The sequence below is a fragment of the Scyliorhinus canicula genome, chromosome 4 (assembly GCF_902713615.1).
Source record: "Scyliorhinus canicula chromosome 4, sScyCan1.1, whole genome shotgun sequence".
Taxonomy (NCBI): Eukaryota; Metazoa; Chordata; class Chondrichthyes; order Carcharhiniformes; family Scyliorhinidae; genus Scyliorhinus; species Scyliorhinus canicula.
In genome coordinates, this window is record NC_052149.1 from 177,939,313 (window position 1) to 177,960,481 (window position 21,169).

Sequence of the window (21,169 nt, forward strand, 5' to 3'; positions counted from 1 at the left end):
GTTAAAAAAAATTTGCACCTCTTTTGTCTGAATAGGTTTGCATTCTGCCTCATTCCTTTGTGTTTATTTTTTTTTTAAAGTACTTGAAATATTTTCAGCTAAAAGTGCAAAATAAATGCAAGCTACCTCTTAACAATCCCCTTAACCAACTATTCTGAAGACTGTTACTGGTGCTGAGGCAGGTTTAAGGCCATAAGACATAGGAGCAGAATTAGACCACTTGGCCCATCGAGTCTGCTCTGCCATTCAATCATGGCTGATATTTTCTCATCCCCATTCTCCTGCCTTCTCCCCATAAATCCTGATCCCTTTATTAATCAAGAACCTATCTATAATATAGGTTTATAGGCACCGTCAACTGTCTCATACCAGTATCAAATGACTTGACTCTGGGCCCAATCCTAGTCTCATGCACACACTTGTATTATACTGAATAGGAATCTTTTATCATTGCTATGCTTTCTACCTTCTGAATATTGAAGCCAAATATACTATTGCCAGATAATGAAATTAGATCAGTTCACGTAGACCAAGGATCAAGTGAGTGCCCCTCTGGTCATATGGCTCTCTATTACACCAGGTGGTTTATTTACATTTGTTCTCGCAAATTGATGACTAGTCCCTTTTAATAAAATTATTGTTCTGTGTCTTATAAACCTGCCCTTGGCCTTGGTCTCCTTATTGTAAATCTTTTAGATAACAGGCACGATCTAATCCCTGGACCTGGGGCATTCTGGAGATGGCGGAGAATCCTACTCTTGTCGAACTTGGTCCAGGTCATAGTTTATATAGTCAACAGCCTGGGCAAAGTGGGCATCCGTGACCTCATGAATGCACTTCTGGGCTGTAGGTTGGGATGTGCCGCACAAGTTACCTCTCGAGCCTTGGAATGAACCCAAAAAGTGTAGAGGTTCAGGGCCGCGGTGACCTGAAAGGCCACTGGGAGCGGGTATCCTCCTCCACGGGGTGCCAAGTCTACAAGGACATGGCGCAGGTGCTGCACCATCTCCTTGTTGAGGCGGAGCCTCCTGCAGCACATGTCCTCCAATAACCAGTGATGCCTGTACACTTTGGGCCGTTGCCAGCCTCCCATTCTGGGTCCTTCCCTGGCCTGATAGGCAGCCATGTCCTCAGGGTGTGGGGCGGGCCCCTGCACATGGGCTGCCATTTCGGGCCTGCTGCCATCTTCTCCGGTGTCTGGCCTGCTGTACTGCCACCAGAACCATGGAGACAGCTGCTGTGGGGTCCATTATACCATGTATAATGTGATATCTATACAGGAATTGGAAAGGGTGAAAGACCAATAATCAGTTATGGCTTCCACCCCGGTACGCCAGAGTCCCCAAGCTCCCCCACCCGTACACTACCTGCCTCCTCTCAGGGTGCAATACAAATAGCCGGTGGTGCTGGGGGATCCCACCCTGCACATGCACCCCCGGCCACAGCCGGGCCCCTGTGCACCAAACCCCTGACCCCACACGGGAACATTACTTGGACCGTGCTCGGATACCATCTCCCCCCTCCTGCCCCAATCCATACACTCACCCTCTGGTCATGGGGATATCCCCAGTGCTGAAGCCCAGCTCTTTGGTGTATGCTTGTTGGCTGCTGCCTCTGTGTTGTTGGTGCCTCCAGTGTTCAAGCAAAATGTGCAAGCCTCACAGTCAGATTGGGATACTAGGTAGTAACACTCAGCTGCGCATGGCACGTGTACCTACAGGAATCCACTTGAGAACATTTTGTTTATTAAACAGTCAACAATACCTTGATACAAATAGATTTAAACAACTGTACATTAACAATCAACAGGCAAGGAAAGGCACCATGCCATACATAGACAAGGACCTTTCTGCTTCAGAATATCAGTACAAACACAAAGCCACAACAGTGCATTTATACAAAGAAAACTAAATACACATTGAACATTAAACAACTATCAGTGCAATAAAGTCACCAGCAATCTGCAAAAGCATTGCTTCAACACCTTCATCAAGTTGCTCAGTTGAATTGGTCTGCCATCCTTTCCCATTCTCCAGCACTGGCAGTTGGTCATCTTACTACCTCCCTTTCCTTGCTTCAGGCCACAGATGCAAAGGCTGCAGCAAACAAACACACGGCTTCTGTACATGGAATATTGAACAGTCAACAGTATAGTAAAGTCACCAGCAATCTGCAAAAGCAGTTCTTCAATACTTTCAACAAATTGCTCCAGGCCACAGAAGCAAAAGAGGCTGCAGCAAACAAGCCCACAGCCTCCATACTTTAAACAGTAAACAGCAAGAGTACAATAGCAAGCATACAGCATCCAAACATTAAACAGAAACAAGCAACAGTACGAAAGAGCACCAGCAATTTTCACAGTCTCCAACCAGCATAATAAAACCCATCAACAACCTTCACTTCTTCACGATCTTCAAGTTGTTCAGTGAAGCGAGCCACCATCTTTCCTCTCCTGTAGTACTGGCATCTGGTCACCAACTCCACCCATCCCTTGGTCAGGGTGCAAGTTCTACAGTAAAAGAGGCAGTAGCAAGCAACCACACAGCTTCCTGACATGAGACAATGCACAGACATCTTCTTCACACAACCTCTTCACATGACGAGTGGTTCGGTTCTGGAAGGCACTGTTTGGAGTTTTGGGGGAGGCATTTTGAATCCATGTATTAAAGAGGGTATTGGATAATTACTAGAATAGAAACAGTAATGTGCAGAGATACAGAGGAATGGCACTAAGCCGTGATGCCCATTAGGAGAGCCGGTGCAGACCCGATGAGCCAAATTGTCTCCTGCACCATAACAATACTGTGACTGTGAATAGCCCATTCTGTAAATTCACCTGACCTCAGCACAAAGTTGCAATCAACGCTGGATCATTTCTCCATCTGCAGCTCAACTATTCAGTGGATACATTCATTTTGTCTTGTGTTTTAGTTGGAAACTAAAATGCGTGTTAACAAATATATAGGCTTGTCAGGTCTGGCAGAGGAACAGGTCACAGCAAATGATTGTCAGGTCTTGCAGAGGAACAGGGCGCAGCAAATGATGGTAACAGTGGGTGGTTTCGGTTATAACCGCTTATCATTATAGAGCTAGGCATTTTGTATTTGCCTGAAATAAAGTTCACTGAAAACACCAAGAATGTTTTATGCATGCCATATTTCAAAACTTGGTGTTGGTAGGAATAGAAAGACAAAGAATGATATCTGTGTATCCAAGTACCCATTTTCCATCATTAAATACCCCAAAATAAATAGTAGCCAGTAGTAATTTGTTCTTTTTGAGGATCAACCTTGTGACATTCGCCAAATTCTATTTCATTTCTGGTCCCCATTCTAAGGCATTCTATTTACTCTATTCAACATATCTTCATTGAAATTATAAATTAGCGTTAATAATCTATGCTACATTCCAGTTCTGGATTTCTGGATGAGACATTAAATTAAGATCTTGTCAACATTTTTGCTTGGTTGGATAGACATGAAACTCCCATGATATGAAAAAAAAAGAACAGGGAGTTCTTCTGGTGACTTGGCCAACATTCCTTCTTCAACCAAACACAGATCATGTGAAGCACTTTGTTTCCATATAGAATGCTTTTCACATCTTCAGTGAATGCATCCTCAATGCATTTTGCAGCCAATTTGAAAAATGGGCTGGATTTTACCAGTGCTCTGGAGATGGGCCTGAAGGCAGGAGGAGGCCTGGTAAAACGATGGAACATAGTGTTGGGAGGGGAGCCTGACACCTTCCTGCCATCACAGGATATTACAAATAGTGGGACCTCAGTGACACAGTTGTTGGATTTTGAGCCAATTAAATCAATGTGTGCATCAATCAATTATGCATCAATGCACAGTGGCAGTAGTATGTACCATCTAAAAGGCTCTTTGAACAGCATCTTCCAAACCCACAAATTCTATTACCGATGGACAAGGGTAGCAGAAGCATGGGAACACCAGCTGCAAATTTCCCTCGAAGCTACACACCAACCAAACATGGAACAACACCACCATTCCTTCACTGTCGCTGGGTCAAAACCCTGGAACCCACTTCCTAACAGCATTGTGGGTGTATCTACAATAAATGAACTGCAGCGGTTCAAGAAAGTGGCTCAGCGCCACCTTCAAGGACAATTTGGGGATGGACAAAATGTTGACTCAGCCAGCCTTTCCCGTAAGCCTGCATATATTTGTTCTCTCAGCTGCTTATCCAATTCCTTTTTAAAAGCTGGAAGAACATTAAAAATCACCTCTCATTCGCAAAGGTCATCGGGGTAGTCAGACTGAGGAGTTGAGGCCACTACTCGGCATTAAATTTATTTGCCACTTGCCTCCCCATTCCACCAACCTGCCTGTGTATTTTTGAGGTTTAACACTACCCTCCTCACAGTTCACAATACTTCCAAGTTTCGTGTTATCTTCAAATTTTGATACTGTGGCCAGTACTCTAAAGTCTAGGTCATTAATATTTGTCAAGAAGAGGAAGGGCCTTAACATCGACTTGCTGCAGCCTGAGTAGCGGCCACCTCTATCAGTCACGCTACCCACTCTGTGAAAGGACAAGTAGCTCTGGTGGGCAGACCCCCATCCTTTATTGAGAAGCAGGCCCTCTAGCAGCCACTTAAATGGCCACCACCAGTAAAATACCACCCAGGATCCCATTGCCTACTTGCACTTGCATAGAGTCAGGTTCTGCTTTCAGTCCCAGCGGGGAGACTACTTACTCTGGAAAAATTCTATCAATAGTCACTGTTGTAATGCAGGCAAGGGCATGGGCAGCACGGTGACACAGTGGTTAGAACTGCAGTCTCACGGCGCCAAGGTCCCAGGTTTGATCCCGGCTCTGGGTCACTGACCGTGTGGAGTTTGCACATTCTCCCCATGTTGGCTTAGATTTCGCCCCCACAACCCAAAGATGTGCAGGGTAGGTGGATTGGCCATGCTAAATTGCCCTATAATTGGAAAAAATTGATTGGGTACTCTGAAATTTAATTTTTTTTTAAATGCAGGAAAATGCAGCCAGCAATTAAACACACAAGAAAATCCCACAGATAGCAGAAGTAAATGAACAGCTGATAAGTGATAATGTTGTCCAAGGTGCCAAAGAAACACTCCTGCGTTTCTTTGAACAGTGCCATGGAATATTTTGCATCCACATGTGAAGACAGATAGGGCCTCAATTTAACACAAAAGCAAAATACTGTAGACACTGGAAGTCTAGAGTAAAAATAGAAAAATGCTTAAAATTGCAGATCTCGAAGTATCTGTGGAGAGAAACAGAGCTAATGTTCCAGGTCAACGATGACCCTCCATCTGATGATCCAAAATATTAACGTGGTTTCTTTCCAAAGATGCCATCTGGTTTGTTTCGTATTTCCAGCATTCCTGTTTATATTTCCTCAATTTAACATCCCAACTTTGTGGTGTTAATAATGGCAATATTGTCAGCGTTTGATGGCCTCTCTCCACAAAGACCTTGGGGCTACATGTAGGCAGAAAATAATGTGAAAAACCAGAGATTGCTGTTAGGGATTTCATGCTTCTCCAGAGGGTACACTGTTTAGGCCCCGTGGATAACATGGAAGATACATTGAATTGGCAAGAACGTCACTCCAATCCTATTAGTTTCACTGTAAAAATCCTTGAATGTTACACTCGGTTGAATGATGTATGTTGTAGAGCATTGGAAACATGCCTGAAGAAATCTTCGTGGTCATACATCAGTTAATTGTAAGTCTTTATTCACATTTAGAATTATTTAGGGCGGCTCATTCGCAGAGTTGTTAGCACTATTGCTTCACAGTGCCAAGGTCCCAGGTTTGATTTCTGACTTGGGTCACTTGTCTGTGTGGAGTCTGCACATACTCCCTGTGATGGCATGGGTTTCCTCCCATAAGTCCCGAAAGACACGCTTGTTAGGTGAATTGGACATTCTGAATTCTCCCTCAGTGTACCTGAACAGGCGCCGGAGTGTGGCGACTAGGGGATTTTCACAATAACTTGATTGCAGTGTTAATGTAAGCCTACTTGTGACAATAATAAAGATTATTACAAATATACAGTAAAGGATACCAGCTAGGAACTGTCTCCATTCCTGTTGGTACACAGAGCTCTGTCCAACACTAGACTGGGTGTGGATCATATGTTCTCTTACGCCACTGTGTGGGCAGTACTGTACTCAGTTCCACACGAACACTGTGTGTACCAAACCACTATACTACAAGATGTAACTAATGGTATACTAAGTTCATAATTATCACAAAGCACCCTCATCACTCATACTGAGAAGTTAAATTAACATTTCTAGTAATGTCAAATTTCTCCATTATCATTTTTAAAAATCCATAATTTTTACTTTTAACTTTGATTATCACTCATTTTAGCTTCTATCCCAATCTAATCATTATAAATTTAAAATGTGACTGGGTTTTTCCATTGCCTGAGAAAACATCCCTCAATTTGGTGTCATATTTAAACTGCCTTTGGGAATGGGGAGATTACACCTCAGATTATAATGCTTTGTTTCTTTACTGCTACCATTACCACTCCCTTTGCCTTTCGTTCAATTACATATTTGGTATTTAATCTCCCCCCGCCCACTAACCTAGCCTAGACCTTCCCTTTCGTTCCAGTTGACGACTTCCTCAACAGGATTAAACCGATCACATTTCTACCTCTTCACTTGCCAAGACGAATCTTGCGGACTTGAAATGTTAACTCTATGTGATAGCCAATGATAAGGACTTCACATGAAGCAGTGACACAGTCTACACACAGGTAGGCAGGATTTATTTACTCTATTTAAAAATACTACAATTACACTACTCCTCACCCCGCAGGATCACCCTTCTCGGCTTGCTCCCCGGTCAGGGTTTATATCCTGTGATATTCCTCCCATTTAGGGGAGAGGCTCCGCCCCCCCAATCACCTGGGAGTTTGTAATCCAAGGTGTAGGAGGAGAACCGTATGCAATATAGGTTTTGGCTCCTGAGAGGATCGTAACCCCCCACCATAAACATACTGATGGAACTTCTGTACAGTAAATACTCAACCTGCGCATAATTTTGCTTGGCATCTACTAGCATGTGGGAAGCGAAGGCTATGGGCCACTCTGAGCAGTTGGACATCCAGTGCAGCAGGACCACTCCGACACCGTATGGTCAGGCGTTGCACGTGAGGAGCACCGGCTTCAACAGGTCAAAAAGTGTGTCAGTAATTTATTTGATGATGAGTGTTACTTAGCCTCCTGGTAGAGCTTGTGGCGTGAGGGGCCCCATTCCCATCACTGCCCTGTCTTTAAGAGCTGGTGGCACGGTTTGAGCAACGTGGCCATTCTGGGTATAACTTTTCCGTAGTAGTTGACCACTCCAAGAAAGGAGTGGAGCTCCAAAAGGTCACAAGGGACGGAGGCCTGTCGGATTACCCGCACCTTGTCCTCCACTGGGTGGAGGCCCCAGATGTCCACCCGGTAACCCAAGTAAATGACCACAGGTTCATGAAAAACACATTTCTCGCTTCGGAGGCGGACGCTGGCCTGTTCAAACCTCGCAGGGATTTTTGCAAGATTCTCCAGGTGTTCCTTTTCAAGGTGCCTGTAATTAGGACATCATTGGAGAAGGTCATGTTTTCCATGACGCGCTGGAAAATGATGGAAAACCCTGGAGAAAATCATCGGGACATTAAAAATAATACATATATATTTTCATTTTCTGTGAACATTTCTCACTACTAGATAGAAAAATGGAGGGGGGAGCTGTTTGGCTGACAGTCAAGTATAGTTGTTAGAACCAACAATTCTACGGACACGTGCTTGTAGGATTAGAATAGCGGTTTTAATATACATACAACAGAGCCAGCCTGTTAGCCGTTGAACTTTCGGTGAACTGGCCGGCTGACCCTGTGGCACTGATCTTTATACAGCAGCTCCGGGGGAGGAGTCCTGGGAGGAGCCAAGGGAGAAGCCCAGTACAACTCTCGAGTATTCCCAGAGCTACTCCCCCTGGTGGTCAGGTAGTGCAACTGCACTTACAATATAGACACATATATATATATACAGATTATAATCCCGTGTGAACCACATTCACCCCCTGTGAAAAAAATCGAGTCCAGCGGGGCCGGTGGCTCACAGAGTTAGTCTGTCCGGTGGACGAATTGTTCTTTTTGATCTGTGGAGCACCGGGCTTGCAGCCTCTTGCGGTGGCTGGGTGGGTGTTGAGAGCTGGGGTACGATGGCAGACTCCGGGGCGGGTCTCGTCCGAACTTTATACACCTCTGGCTCGACCGGAGACTGGGGGCGCTGGGGACAGGCTGGTTCTGGTGCGTGGAACCGGTGGGGTGAGCTTGCGGAATCAGGGGTGCAAGGGGGCGGCGGCACAGGGAACGGGGTAAGGGGTTCCTCAGTGAAGGTAGGGGGGGGCTGGATCCAGCGGGTACCAGGTCCTGAAGGGATACTGTGTCCTGGCGACCGTCCGGGAAATCCACGAATGCGTACTGGGGGTTGGAATGGAGGAGGTGCACCTTTTCAACAAGGGGGTCAGTTTTGTGCCCTGACGTGCTTCCTCAGGAGGACCGGGCCTGGTGTCCTCAGCCACGCCGGAAGTGAGACTCCCGTGGTAGTGCCCCTCGAAAAAATGAAGAGTCGCTCGTGAGGGGTTTGATTTATCGCTGTACAGAGGGATCTAATTGCGTGGAGCGCGTCTGGGAGGACTTCTTGCCATTGGGAGACTTGGTGTTTTCTAGACCGGAGGGTCAATAGGACGGTCTTCCAGACCTTCGCGTTCTCCCTCTCCACCTGCCCGTTCCCCCTGGGGTTGTAGCTGGTAGTTCTGCTCGAGGCGATGCCCTTGTCGAGCAGGTACTGACGCTGCTCGTCGCTCATAAAGCACGAACCCCGGTCGCTGTGCACGTAGCTGGGGGAACCGAACAGGGTGAGGACACTATGCAGGGCCCTAATGACTGTGTGGGAGGTCATATCAGGGCATGGAATGGCAAAAGGGAATCGGGAGAACTCGTCGATGATGTTGAGGAAATAAATGTTCTTGTTAGTGGAGGGGAGTGGCCCTTTGAAATCGATCGCAAGGCGTTCAAAGGGCCTAGAAGCCTTGACCAGGTGGGCCCTGTCTGGTCTATAGAAGTGCGGTTTGCACTCTGCACAGATCGGGCAGTCCCTGGTGACCGCTTTTACCTCCTCGTTGGAGAAAGGCAGGTTTCGGGCTCTGATGTATTGGGCGAGCCGGGTGACCCCTGGATGGCAGAGGTCAACGTGGATGGCTTTCAGACGGCTGATCTGCGCGCTGGCGCATGTCCCGCAGGATAGGGCATCCGAGGGCTCGTTGAGCTTCCCCGGTCGATATTTAATATAGTTACTATAGGTGGAGAGTTCGATCCTCCACCGAAGGATTTTATCATTTTTTATTTTGCCCCTTTGCGAGTTGTCAAATATAAAGGCAACCGATCGTTGGTCGGTGATGAGGGTGAACCTCCTACCTGCGAGGTAGTGCCTCCAGTGACGAACAGCCTCCACAATGGCTTGTGCTTCCTTCTCGACTGAGGAGTGTTGGAGTTCTGAAGCAGATAGGGTACAGGAGAAAAATGGAACGGGCCTCCCTGCCTGATTTAAAGTGGCTGCTAGAGCTACCTCTGAGGCGTCGCTCTCAACCTGAAAGGGAGTGGATTCATCCACCACCCGCATGGCTGCTTTGGCGATGTCCTCCTTGATGCAGCTGAAGGCCTGGCGCGCCTCAGCAGACAGGGGAAATCGTGTGGCCTTAAAGAGTGGGCGGGCTTTGTCCGCATATTGAGGGACCCACTGGGTGTAGTATGAAAAGAACCCCAAGCACCGTTTGAGGGCCTTGGGGCAATGAGGGAGGGGGAGTTCTAAGAGGGGGCGCATGCGGTCCGGGTCTGGGCCCAGGACTCCGTTCTCCACGACGTAGTCGAGGATGGCCAGTCTGTTTGTGCGGAAAACGCATTTCTCCTTGTTATAAGTGAGATTTAATTTCTGTGCCGTTTGGAGAAAACGGTGGAGGTTGGCGTCGTGGTCCTGCTGGTCATAGCCGCAGATTGTAACATTGTCCAGATACGGAAACGTGGCCCGCAGCCCGTACTGGTCTGCCATTCGGTCCATTGCTCGTTGGAACACCGAAACCCCGTTAGTGACGCCGAAAGGAACCCGGAGGAAATGGAAGAGGCGGCCAGCGGCCTTCGAATGCCGTGTAGTGGTGGTCCTCCGGGCGGATTGGGAGCTGGTGGTATGCAGACTTCAGATCCACCGTGGAAAATAGCCGATATTGGGCGATCTGATTAACCATGTCTGCAATTCTGGGGAGGAGATACGCGTCTAGGAGCGTAAAGCGATTTACGGTCTGACTATAGTCGACAACCATGCAAAATTTTTCCCCGGTTTTGACGACCACCAGCTGAGCTCTCCAGGGACTATTACTGGCCTCTATGATCCCCTCACTGAGCAGCCGTCGGACCTCCGATCGGATAAAGACCCTATCCTGTAGGCTGTATCGCCTGCTGCGAGTAGCTACAGGCTTGCAATCTGGAGTGAGATTGGTGAAGAGAGGAGGGGGGGGGGGGGGGGGGGGGAGAGATGCGCAGCGTGGCTAGGCTGCAGATAGTGAGTGGGGGCAGGGGCCCGCCGAAACTGAGGGTGAGGCTCTTGGGGTTGCACTGTAAATCCAGGCCTAATAAGAGTGGCGAGCAGAGATCAGGCAGGACATAAAGTTTAGAATTGCATTTAACTAGCGCCTCGAATTGTGAGCGTAGCGACGGTGCGTCCTTGGATTTGGACTGAGTGGGAACCCGAAGCGAGGGCGATATTTTGGCTCACAGGAAAAATAGAAAGTGAACAGCGTCTTGCCAGCTCTGGATGTATAAAGCTCTCGGTGCTCCCGGAGTCAAAAAAGCATGGCGTACTGTACCCGTTGATCTGGATCTCCGCCATCGAACTTCGTAGGTGCTTGGGGCGGGATTGATCTAGGGTGACCGCGTTGAGTTGCGGGCCGCGTGGTGACTGCCCGGGGAAGTCGTATTCTTCAGATGATCTTTCTGAGCATGCCGATGCAGATGGGGCCCGTGGATCGCACGTGGTGAGCGGCGAGGAAGATGGCGGCCCCCATGAGTCGCACATGGCCGGCCGCATGGTGGGGGTTTGCCAAGATGGCGGCCCCCATGGATCGCATGTGGCGGGAGGGGGCTGAGTCGGGCGTACGCCGCAGCGTTTCGGGCCCCGCGGGCCCGCTGGTGTTGGGAGCGATTTGTTCTCTCTGCAGGGGAGTTAAAAACTGGGGCCCTTTTCGCGAGGCACACTCTGGCATAGTGGCCTTTCTTCCCGCAGCTGCTGCAGGTCGCGGATCGGGCTGGGCAGTGCTGCCGTGGGTGCTGGCTTTGGCCACAGAAATGGCAGGCTGGGGCAGCTGAGTAGCTGTCTGGAGCAGCTGAGTAGTTGGCTGGGGCAGCAGAGTAACTGGCTTTGGCAGCGTGGTAGCTGGGAGGCCGTGCAGCACAGGCTTCGGGGGGGGGATTGTTGCTCGGGGGCCCACGATGAAGTCACGGGGTCCGCGGGAAACGAGGTGAGGCTGCGGAAGGAGACTTCCATAGTGGTAGCAGCCTCCACAGTAGTGTCTAAGTCCTGGGCCCCCTTTTCTAGCAGTCTTTGGCGCACATAGTTAGATCTAAGGCCCGCTACGAAAACATCCCACACAGCAAGCTCCCTATGTTCAGCCGCGGTAATGGCTTGATAATTACAGTCATTGGAAAGATTGTTCAGTTCCCGTACAAACTCAGCAAGCGTTTCTGTAGGCCGCTGACGGCGAGTCGTAAACACGTGGCGTGCATAAACCTTGTTAATGGGCCTAACGTACATTTTGTCCAACATCGCCAGCGCTGCGGTGTAAGAACCGGCCGGATTTAGCTGTGTGGAGATTCTGTGGCTTACCCTCGCGTGCAGTAGGCTGAGTTTTTGTTCCCCCGTTGTTCCGGCGGTGCTGGCTTCTGCCAGGTAGGCTTTAGAACATCTCAGCCAGTGGGAAAAAATTTCCTTAGCCTCGGCATCCTGTGGGTCGAGTTCTAGGCGTCCGGGCTTGAGGGCTGCTTCCATGATTTTCTTCGACTGTTTCCTAAGTATATTAAATTGTTGGAACCAACAATTCTACGGACACGTGCTTGTAGGATTAGAATCGCGGTTTTAATATACTTACAACAGAGCCAGCCTGTTGGCCGTTGAACTTTCGGTGAACTGGCCAGCTGACCCTGTGGCACTGATCTTTATACAGCAGCTCCCGGGGGAGGAGTCCTGGGCGGAGCCAAGGGAGAAGCCCAGTACAACTCTCGAGTATTCCCAGAGCTACCTACCCTGGTGGTCAGGTAGTGCAACTGCACTTACAATATAGACACATATATATACAGATTATAATCCCGTGTGAATCACATTCACCACAATAGTCAAATTGGTTAATAGGTATTCTGGGGCTGAAACACAAACTCAGTGAAGGTAATTCTACCTTTGGGCAAAGTCCCACAATAAGATCAGAAATAACTTATCTTTCACTCTGTAATGAGGAATGAGTGAGCAGCAAGGAGTGGATCACTCTCCCCGCTCTGTGTGCTGGATTGCAATGCAACCTCTGCTGCAGCAGGGGACAACACAGAGCAGTTGCCGGCCATTCGGCCGGCGCTGTTTTTGCCAGTGTCAAAGATGGCGGCCGGGTTGTGTGTTGCCTGCTGCCGAGCTGCCGCTTTTTTCCCTGTAGTCAGCCTCCTTTAAGATCGCGGAAGAACCGGGCGGCCAGAGCCCGAAACGAGCCTCGGGCGCGACATCCCTGAAGTGGGGCCATGGCTGACGTGATCGAGATCACCTCGGACGATGATGACTCTGACTCGGACGTTGAGATAATCGGGGCGACGGTGGCGGCCCGGAGCTCCAACCCCGAGGCTCTCCGGGTCTGCCGCCACCAGCACCCCTGCTTAGCTTGGGCTCGTTATCAGCGGATCAAGAAGCTGCTGTACTCCCACCGGGTGAGTGCGGGCAGCATTTATAATTCAAAGGGAGAATTTGAATATAAACAGGAAGTAGCTGTGTGTGTGTGTGACCGTTGTGATGGGCGGAGAGCGGTCGCCATGTTTGATTCTGGCAGACGTGGCCTTTAGATGAAAATAAAGTTGCCAACTCTCCAGGAATCAAAGATCAATTTGTAGAACACCGTTGAAAATAGCATGGACATTTTAAAAACCGGGGGGAGGAGAGGAGAGGAGAGATAGAGAGAGAGAGAAAAGCATGACAAGGTCTACACAATAATGGTGGAACTGCTTGTAATTGATCATGCATTGAAAATGAAGGTGGACACGGGAGCTGCGGTCTCTGTCATTGGAGAGCAGACACATCACCTCCAGACCTTTATTCAATCCTTGGGTTTAGAAGACATAACGGCCAGGCAAACCACTATATGGTATAACCGTTACAAACTATGGGCACTACAATGACCCCAGTGACTTACAGGCAACAGCCAGCTGAGCATCCACTGATTATTGTGCGAAGGCACAGTCCAAGCTTCATGGAGTGGTTGGCTCCATTGGATCAGGCTGAACTGACATGGGATTCTCAGGCTGGACATGGGAGGACTAGGATGAGCTTCAGGTTGCCAGGGCTGGAAGGGGCAGAACAGACATGGACCTTCCATCCTGGGGAGGGGTGGTCCCAGGGTCAACCCCTCACCCACAGCTGGAATTCCCCCCACGCTGCCTGGCATGAGCTATGGCCTGACCCCTTGACCAACCTTGGGGCCCATTATTTTCACAGTATTTTCACAGGGGATTTTCACCGTAACTTCATTACAGTAATAATGTAAACATACTTGTGACACTAATAAAAATTATTATTATCATTATGCCAGGTGTGGGTTTTACTGCCAGGGTATAGGTGCCATGGTGCCAGGGAGCAGTGCACCATTGTCAATGACGGAGGCGGGGATTGAATGGGCATGGCTGAAGGGGGGGGGGGGGGGGGTTCTGATGGGGGTGGCTGATGGGGGGCTGGGAGTGTTGGGGGAGGCTGGCCGGGATGGGTCGGGTCACCTCCATGAGAACATGGTGTGGAGTTGTGTAACCTGTCATTTTCATGGTGCAGGAGAGGATGTCTCTTTGTCAGCGGAGGGTTGGGGGGTGGATTTGCATTGTAGGGGGAGGGGGGCTTGCTGGCGTTCATTGTGATTGAGCTGCCCACTTAAAATGGTGGCCTGAATCAAAATTCCGATGTGCTCTCCACCGTGCATACATTTGCATAGTTACGGGTGAGGCTCACACCTGCGCGCCACTCCTCGTACCAGCGGAGACCAGTCCCGATTTTCCGCTGGTGGGAGCACTTAGAATTAGAATTTTTTAGAATTAGAACAGTACAGCACAGAACAGGCCCTTCGGCCCTCGATGTTGTGCCGAGCAATGATCACCCTACTCAAGCCCACGTACACCTATACCAGTAACCCAACAACCCCCATTTTTTTTAGGACACTAAGGGCAATTTAGCTTGGCCAATCCACCTAACCTGCACATCTTTGGACTGTGGGAGGAAACCGGAGCACCCGGAGGAAACCCACACACACACGGGGAGGATGTGCAGACTCCTCACAGACAGTGACCCAGCCGGGAATCGAACCTGGGACCCTGGAGCTGTGAAGCATTTGTGCTATCCACAATGCTACCGTGCTGCCCATAATAGATGCCGTAACTTAGATGCCGTAACGGAGAATCCGTCCCTTTATATTACCTCAACCACCTTCCTTTGTGCTCTGTATGACTTCAACCAGTGGAGATTTTCCTCCTGATAACCGTGGACTTCAATTTTTCCTGGGTGTCTTAATACTAGTCAAGTCAAATGCTGTCATGATGTCAAGAGCATTCACTCTTCCCTCTTTAACTCTTTTGTTTATGTTTGTGGTAAGTCTGTAATAAGGTCTGTGGCAGAGTGGCCTTGGTGCAACCCAAACTGCGCATTGGCAAGTGGGTCACTGCTGAGTAAATGCCACTTGACAGTAAGCGAGTATGCACAGTACTTTGCTATTATGAAAACCGAAGCAACATGCTGTTTGATTTGATTAGCCAATCGTACCTGGGTACCCAGCACTGAAATCAGCCATGACATTGCTCATTTGTGTGCGAGGCAGAATTTTGTTTTGGAATGACAGCAGTGGAAAATACCACTCACGTAGTGATTGCATAGTAATAGCATGAAACAGCTTGTTTTACCTGCTCAAATGCAATGTTCTCCCTTTCCAAGGTAATTTATGGTAGAATGGGCTCTTTTCAGGTTCAAAAATGATGACCTTTGGCCCATTTGTGAGTTTGCTTGATACATAAGGAACAATGACCCGATCAGGATGAACATTGTTCCACAGGGTAGTCTGAGATGATGTTTCAAGCATTCAAGATGAGAAAATGGCTAAGGTCCCATTTACATGATTGTTGAAGCCAGTCTTATAGCATATGGAGCTATATGAATCTGAAAGGAGGGTTGCACTACTAGACAATAGTGGAGAACACATTAGCGGATTTCTCAACTGGCACATTGAACAAACTGCTCCATTGCAAAAGTGAATTTGAATGCAGGGTGGAGAGTATTAAGGAAATCCTTACGCATAGCTGTATGTTCAAAGATTACCAAATTATCATCCATAGATATTGGAAATATGGACAGGGTAGGGCTCCTTCCATTAAAAACGTATTTCACGTGGAAATCAATGAAAATGTGAGTGAGTGCTGGACTTCAATTGTATCCATTAAGGCTGAACTCTACTGAGTTATTAAGTTCAGTGAATACAGATTCAGAAATAGGCAGTTCATCTATATTGTCATGATATAAAGATGCTGCACAGATGTCAATGGCATCTTTTGTAAATAAACTCACAATGTTGAATTAGCAAACAGTCACGGGGTTACTATCAATATATTGGTCGCAGATAGTCTTCGGAAGGTGAAGGGATCATTCACCATGCAGATGGAAAATGTACGTTGAACTAGAACGCAATGATATGAAATAGCAGGGAGTAGACCATCTGGCCTTTCAAGCCTGTTCCACCATTCAGTTCAAACATGGCTAATATTGGGCTTCAGGTCCACTTTCCCACCCATTCCCTATGTCCCTTGATTCACTGATCAAAAATCTGTCTATCCCATTCTTGTATTCAACAATGGAGCATGCACAATCCTGTGGGGCAAAGAATTCCAAAGATTTGTTAGCCTTTGCGTGAAGTAATTTCTTCTCACCCGAGTCCTACGTTACACCCAAAGTGAACACATTCACATTTTCCCATATTATACTCCATCTGCCATTGTGTTGTCCACTCACTTAACCTGTCCATATCACTGTGCAGCCTCTGTGTCCTTCACACAGCTTACCTTTCCACATAACTAAAGCACCATAATCATACCATTTTTTCAAATTTACTTGGGCCACAACAAAGATTGGGTCATCCACATGGGGTGAAGCAGAAGCTGAACTATCATGGAAAAAGCTTTTAAAATTATGTGAAACAACTTTGTTTTGACAATCTAACAAGTAATCTTATGGTGATGTTTAACAACACTCCACAAATTAAAAATGTTTTTTTTCCGGGGCTAGATCCATTCATTGTTAAGGAATTGTCATGCAGATGACCATCAAAAATGCAGAGACTGAATAATGTGTCGCTTTTTAAGGAATTTCTGATGCGAGTACAGAAAAAGGGGAAGTTCTTGCAACAGTTCTTAACTGATTTCAATTTCTGGCTCTGGAAGAAATACAGATTCTCTATCAAATTCACAAGGAGGTCTTGTGGTGCAGTGTGTAGCCTTTCTACTTCTGAGCTGGAAGCTCCAGGTTTGATTCCCACTCCCAAGAATTGATGGCCGCCCAAAGTGCATTTATAATGTTGTCAAAAAGGTTGATCATCATCCTGTACAACTTCCAATATGCCTGTGGTAGGTGGTAACTGTGGGAGAGTCTCCTGGTTAGTCATGCCTGACGTGGAATAGCAGAATAGCACCCCTTACACTAGTCTCCAGTGACAGGCTGGCGATCTGTTCCAGGAAAAGCCAGCTACAGGAACAGAGATAAGCAGATGTGCTTTGTCTGCCTCGTGTCAGGCGCAGAAAGAAAATATTAGCTACACTGTGTCAACCCGTGAGTACAGAGTGTCTGTTGATTCTACTGTTGCTGCCAATGAACATAATGTCTGTTGACTTCAGAGTCGGCCAGTGATCAGAATGTGTATTGACTCCACTATGTCAGCTAATAAGTTGGAAATGGGCAAGAATTGCAATTGGACTTGCAGCATACAGAATGTTGTGAAGCTAATAAAATCTATTTACTGACCTATTTAAAACATTTAACTGTGTGAGGAGAGAAGACTTGGATCCTTAAATCTTCTCAATAGCGGCAGTAATCTGCCGATACAGCTACTTCTTAATATGCAAGGTAAACTACAAAATGTATAGAAGTTAACGAGTTGCAGATCAATTGAACAGAAATCATGACTGAAACTACAGCAACATCTCCCAATAAACCAAGCTGGGTTCCCCAGCAAATGTAGTGAGTAGAGAATAATGACAACCAAATTGTATGTTAAAAAAAAATCAATCCTCGTGAATTACAGCAGTGTGCTTCCCAAGTGGGAAATTGACCAATCATCTGTATTCTGGCTGGGAAGAGTGTTGCCAGTATATTGTTATGATCCCAGCTGATGTTATTACAGGACAGGTCAGACCTCAGAATGGAACCTGGCTTGATAAATTTTAGTTTTGTTAAACCATGGAGGGTATTTACTGAACAGATTCACAGGAGCCTGCTGTTGACTTTTTAACAAAAAGATAAAACATTTATTAAACAAGAAACATTAACTAGATTATACTCAACAACAAAGATTGGAAAATTTCAACACAAACATCAAGCAAAAAATATGATTCAAACTCAATTTATCCCTTTATCCCAGCAATATTCTTACAGACCCAGCACTCCAGTGAAGAGGTACAACTATTTCCATACCAAGGGTAGAACTGGTTCAGTGGCAGAGAGGTTTCTTTTCCAGGCATCTGAATATTTACTAAAAGTCCTTTCACTGTTCCCTTCAGATCCAGAAAACTAATTCTACATTCACTATTAGCTTAACATTAAAATAATACGTACAAATTCTTTAAACTCATTTCTTTGGCAGTCTGGCATCATCTTCAGCTAGAGAGACTCTTAAGCTTTACTGTCTTCGCTCTATAGTGTATCCATAACAACTGGAATTAAACTGCTTTCCTTGTCTCCCCGTCTCTGTGTGGGCCCTTTTTCTGATTCCCTGTTGCTTAGCATTAGCACAGTTTTTTTCTACATTTTGCATTTGTCTTAACTTCCCTAAACTACTAAACCCTTGGTAACCCATCTCTTCACGTCAGGGGTCATAAAACCTCATTAAAAATGCATGTATGCAAACAGTGCATCAGGCTTTCAGGCTACATCTCGCACAATTCTAAACTAAACCAAACCCCGGTTTCATATTTTATTAACACACAAATGTATAAATTAAACTTAAAGCTATATCCTGTTGCTAAAATAAAAATACAAATATAACTTCCTTAAAATTATATCATAGAATTTATAGTGCTGAAGGAGACCATTCGGGCCTTGGAGTCTGCATCAGCCCTTAGAAAGAGCACCCCACCCAAGCCCACACCTCCACCCTATCCCTGTAACCCAGTAACCCCACTTAACCTTTTTGGACACATAAGGGCAATTTAGCATAGCCAATCCATCTAACCTGCACATCTTTGGGAGGAAACCAACGCAGACACGGGGAGAATGTGCAGACTCCGCACAGACAGTGATCCAAGCTGGGAATCGAACATAGGACCCTGGAGCTGTGAAGCAACGGTGCCAACCACTATGCTAACATGTTGGCCCAATTCCTCTGCATATCCCACAATATACAACCATTTCCTTGTTTTACAAAAATAATTCCCATTTCTAAAACATGTTTTAAAGGTGCTGTAAAGGAGCATAATCAGACTAAAATTTATAGTGAGCCAAATAAATTGTCACTTGGCCAGAAAATCAAAGGTTCGGCAAAGAGATAAAACTAAAGTCTCAACAAAGAGGTGAATTGGTTTGTGCAGAAATTCTCGAATTTTAAGACCTAGGAGCAGAAGGTATGGCTGCCAATGATGCAATAAAGGAAATGGGCCTCATCTGTCCCTATCTGTGGAACGTCTACAGGCTTCCAAGAACTCTGTATTCTTCCAAACCCTCGACTTTAGTACATCATCTATTCCCTTCATCTCAACATTGGTGCACAAGGCCCTAAGCGTTGGAATACTTGCCCTGAATCTCTCCACCTCTCCTTCTTTCAGACATTCAAATAGTTGTTCAGTTGTAGAGTTTGAGTATTGCTGAAAAAAGAGACATGCTATTGAAACTTTGTATCTTGTACTAATCAGGGGAAAGCAAATACCAACAGTAATGGAAAGGACAATTTATGTTGCTTGAGAAGAGGGTGCTGATTATTTGGCAAGTGGGTTCTGATTGGTAAAGGCATTGCCATGGGAATGAATCAGGACACAGCGATCTGCCAAACCCGACGTTCAAATTCAAACCAGGCAGATCAACTCTGGTTGGTCACAGTATTGCCATGGAGTAAGAACTAGGGAATGGCTATCTCCCAAGATTTTATTTAGTTGAAAAAGCCGCAATGCATGGACATGCTCCTTCTGCCTGCAAACACCTTTGGCTGCTCATTGCAGGCAAAGTACAGACTGTACCCAACCAGCCCATGCTTGCAAAAGTCAAAACATAGTGGGCGGAATTCTCCGCGAATCAGCAGGCCACTCCGGCACCGAGGAGTGGCGTGAACCACTCAGGCGTCGGGCCACCCCGAAGCTGTGGAATCCTCTGCACCTTCAGGGGCTAGGCCGGTGCCGGAGTGTTTGGCGCTGCGTTAGCCGGCGGGGAAGGGCTTGGCGCCATGCCAACCGGCGCCAAAGGGCCTCCGTCGGTTGCCGCATGCGCGGGATCTCCAGCTTGTGCTGGCGTCATCCCAGTGCATGTGGGGGAGGGGCGGCGTTCTTCTCCGCACCGGCCATGGCGGAGGTTGACAGTGGCCGGTGCGGAGGGAAAGAGTGCTCCCACGGCACAGGCCCGCCCGCGGATCAGTGGGCCCCCAATCGTGGGCCAGGCCACTGTGGGGCCACCCCCAGGGTCCGGGGCCACTCCCAGGGGTCAAACCTGTTGTGATTTATGCCGGCGGGACCCGCTGAAAACGGGTGGCCACTCGGCCCATCGCAGGCCAGAGAATCGCCGGGGGTGGGTGGGCGCTGCCAGCGGCCGGCAACAGGCGCGCGCGATTCTCGCCCCCGCCAAAACCCTGGCGCCGGAGAAGGCGGGATTCACGCCGCCCCCCCCACCGATTCGTCGACCAGGTGGGGTTGGGGGGGGTCGAAGAATCCCTCCCAGTGTCTGACATTTGATGTGATTTGGACATTTGATGTAATTGAACAACACTTGTTAAACAATCCTAATTGTGCTAAGAATTACACTGAAAACCAATTTATGATCGTCAGTCGGACTCTCAGTGTAGCTAATTTATGCATGCTATAAACTATATGTATATATTCACACACGTGGCCCTGTTTTTTGCAGACAGACAGAGCATTATTACCCGGTAGATGCCAGTGTTGTAGCTGTACTGGAACAGCTTGGCAAAAGGTGCTGCTAGTTCTGGAACATAAGTTCATAAGACATAGGAGCAAAAGTAGGCCTTTCAATGAGATCTTGACTAATCTGATATGATAATCCTCAACTCCGCTTTCCTGCCTTATTCCCATAACCCTCAGTTCCTTTACTGATTAAAAATCTGTCTATCCCAGCCTTGAACATACTTAACATGTAGAAGGCGTCTACAGCCCTTTGCAGTAAAGAATTCCACAAATTCACTCCCTTCGAGAGAAGAAAATCTCCCTCATCTCTGTCTTAAATGGCCACCCTTTTATTCTGAGATTATACTTTCAGGCCCTAGACTCTGATAAAATCATCACAGAGCAGAAGAGGCCATTTGGCCCATCAAGTCTGCATCACCCTCCAAAAGAGCACCCTACCTTGCCCCTCTCCTCTGCCCTATCCCTGTAATCCCATGGACACTAAGGGGCAATTTAGCATGGCC

At 47.4% G+C, this 21,169-nt stretch overlaps 1 protein-coding gene across 4 annotated transcripts in view; it reads left to right on the forward strand.

Annotated features, from left to right (window-relative positions):
- The window catches only part of simc1 (SUMO interacting motifs containing 1), a 110,754-nt gene that overhangs the window by 54,301 nt on the left and 35,284 nt on the right, over nt 1-21,169 (forward strand). Inside the window, exon 2 of one of the 4 annotated variants that reach the window (XM_038795609.1) lies at nt 6,632-6,776. The exons of 2 other annotated variants lie outside the window; for them this stretch is intronic. Coding sequence is in view for 1 of the 2 variants with exons in the window: in XM_038795606.1 (XP_038651534.1) it covers nt 12,840-13,022 (183 nt within the window). In the remaining variant the exon portion in view is untranslated. Of the gene's footprint in view, nt 1-6,631; nt 6,777-12,677; nt 13,023-21,169 lie in introns of those variants that run through there. One more of the 4 variants, XM_038795606.1, reaches the window with a different exon arrangement.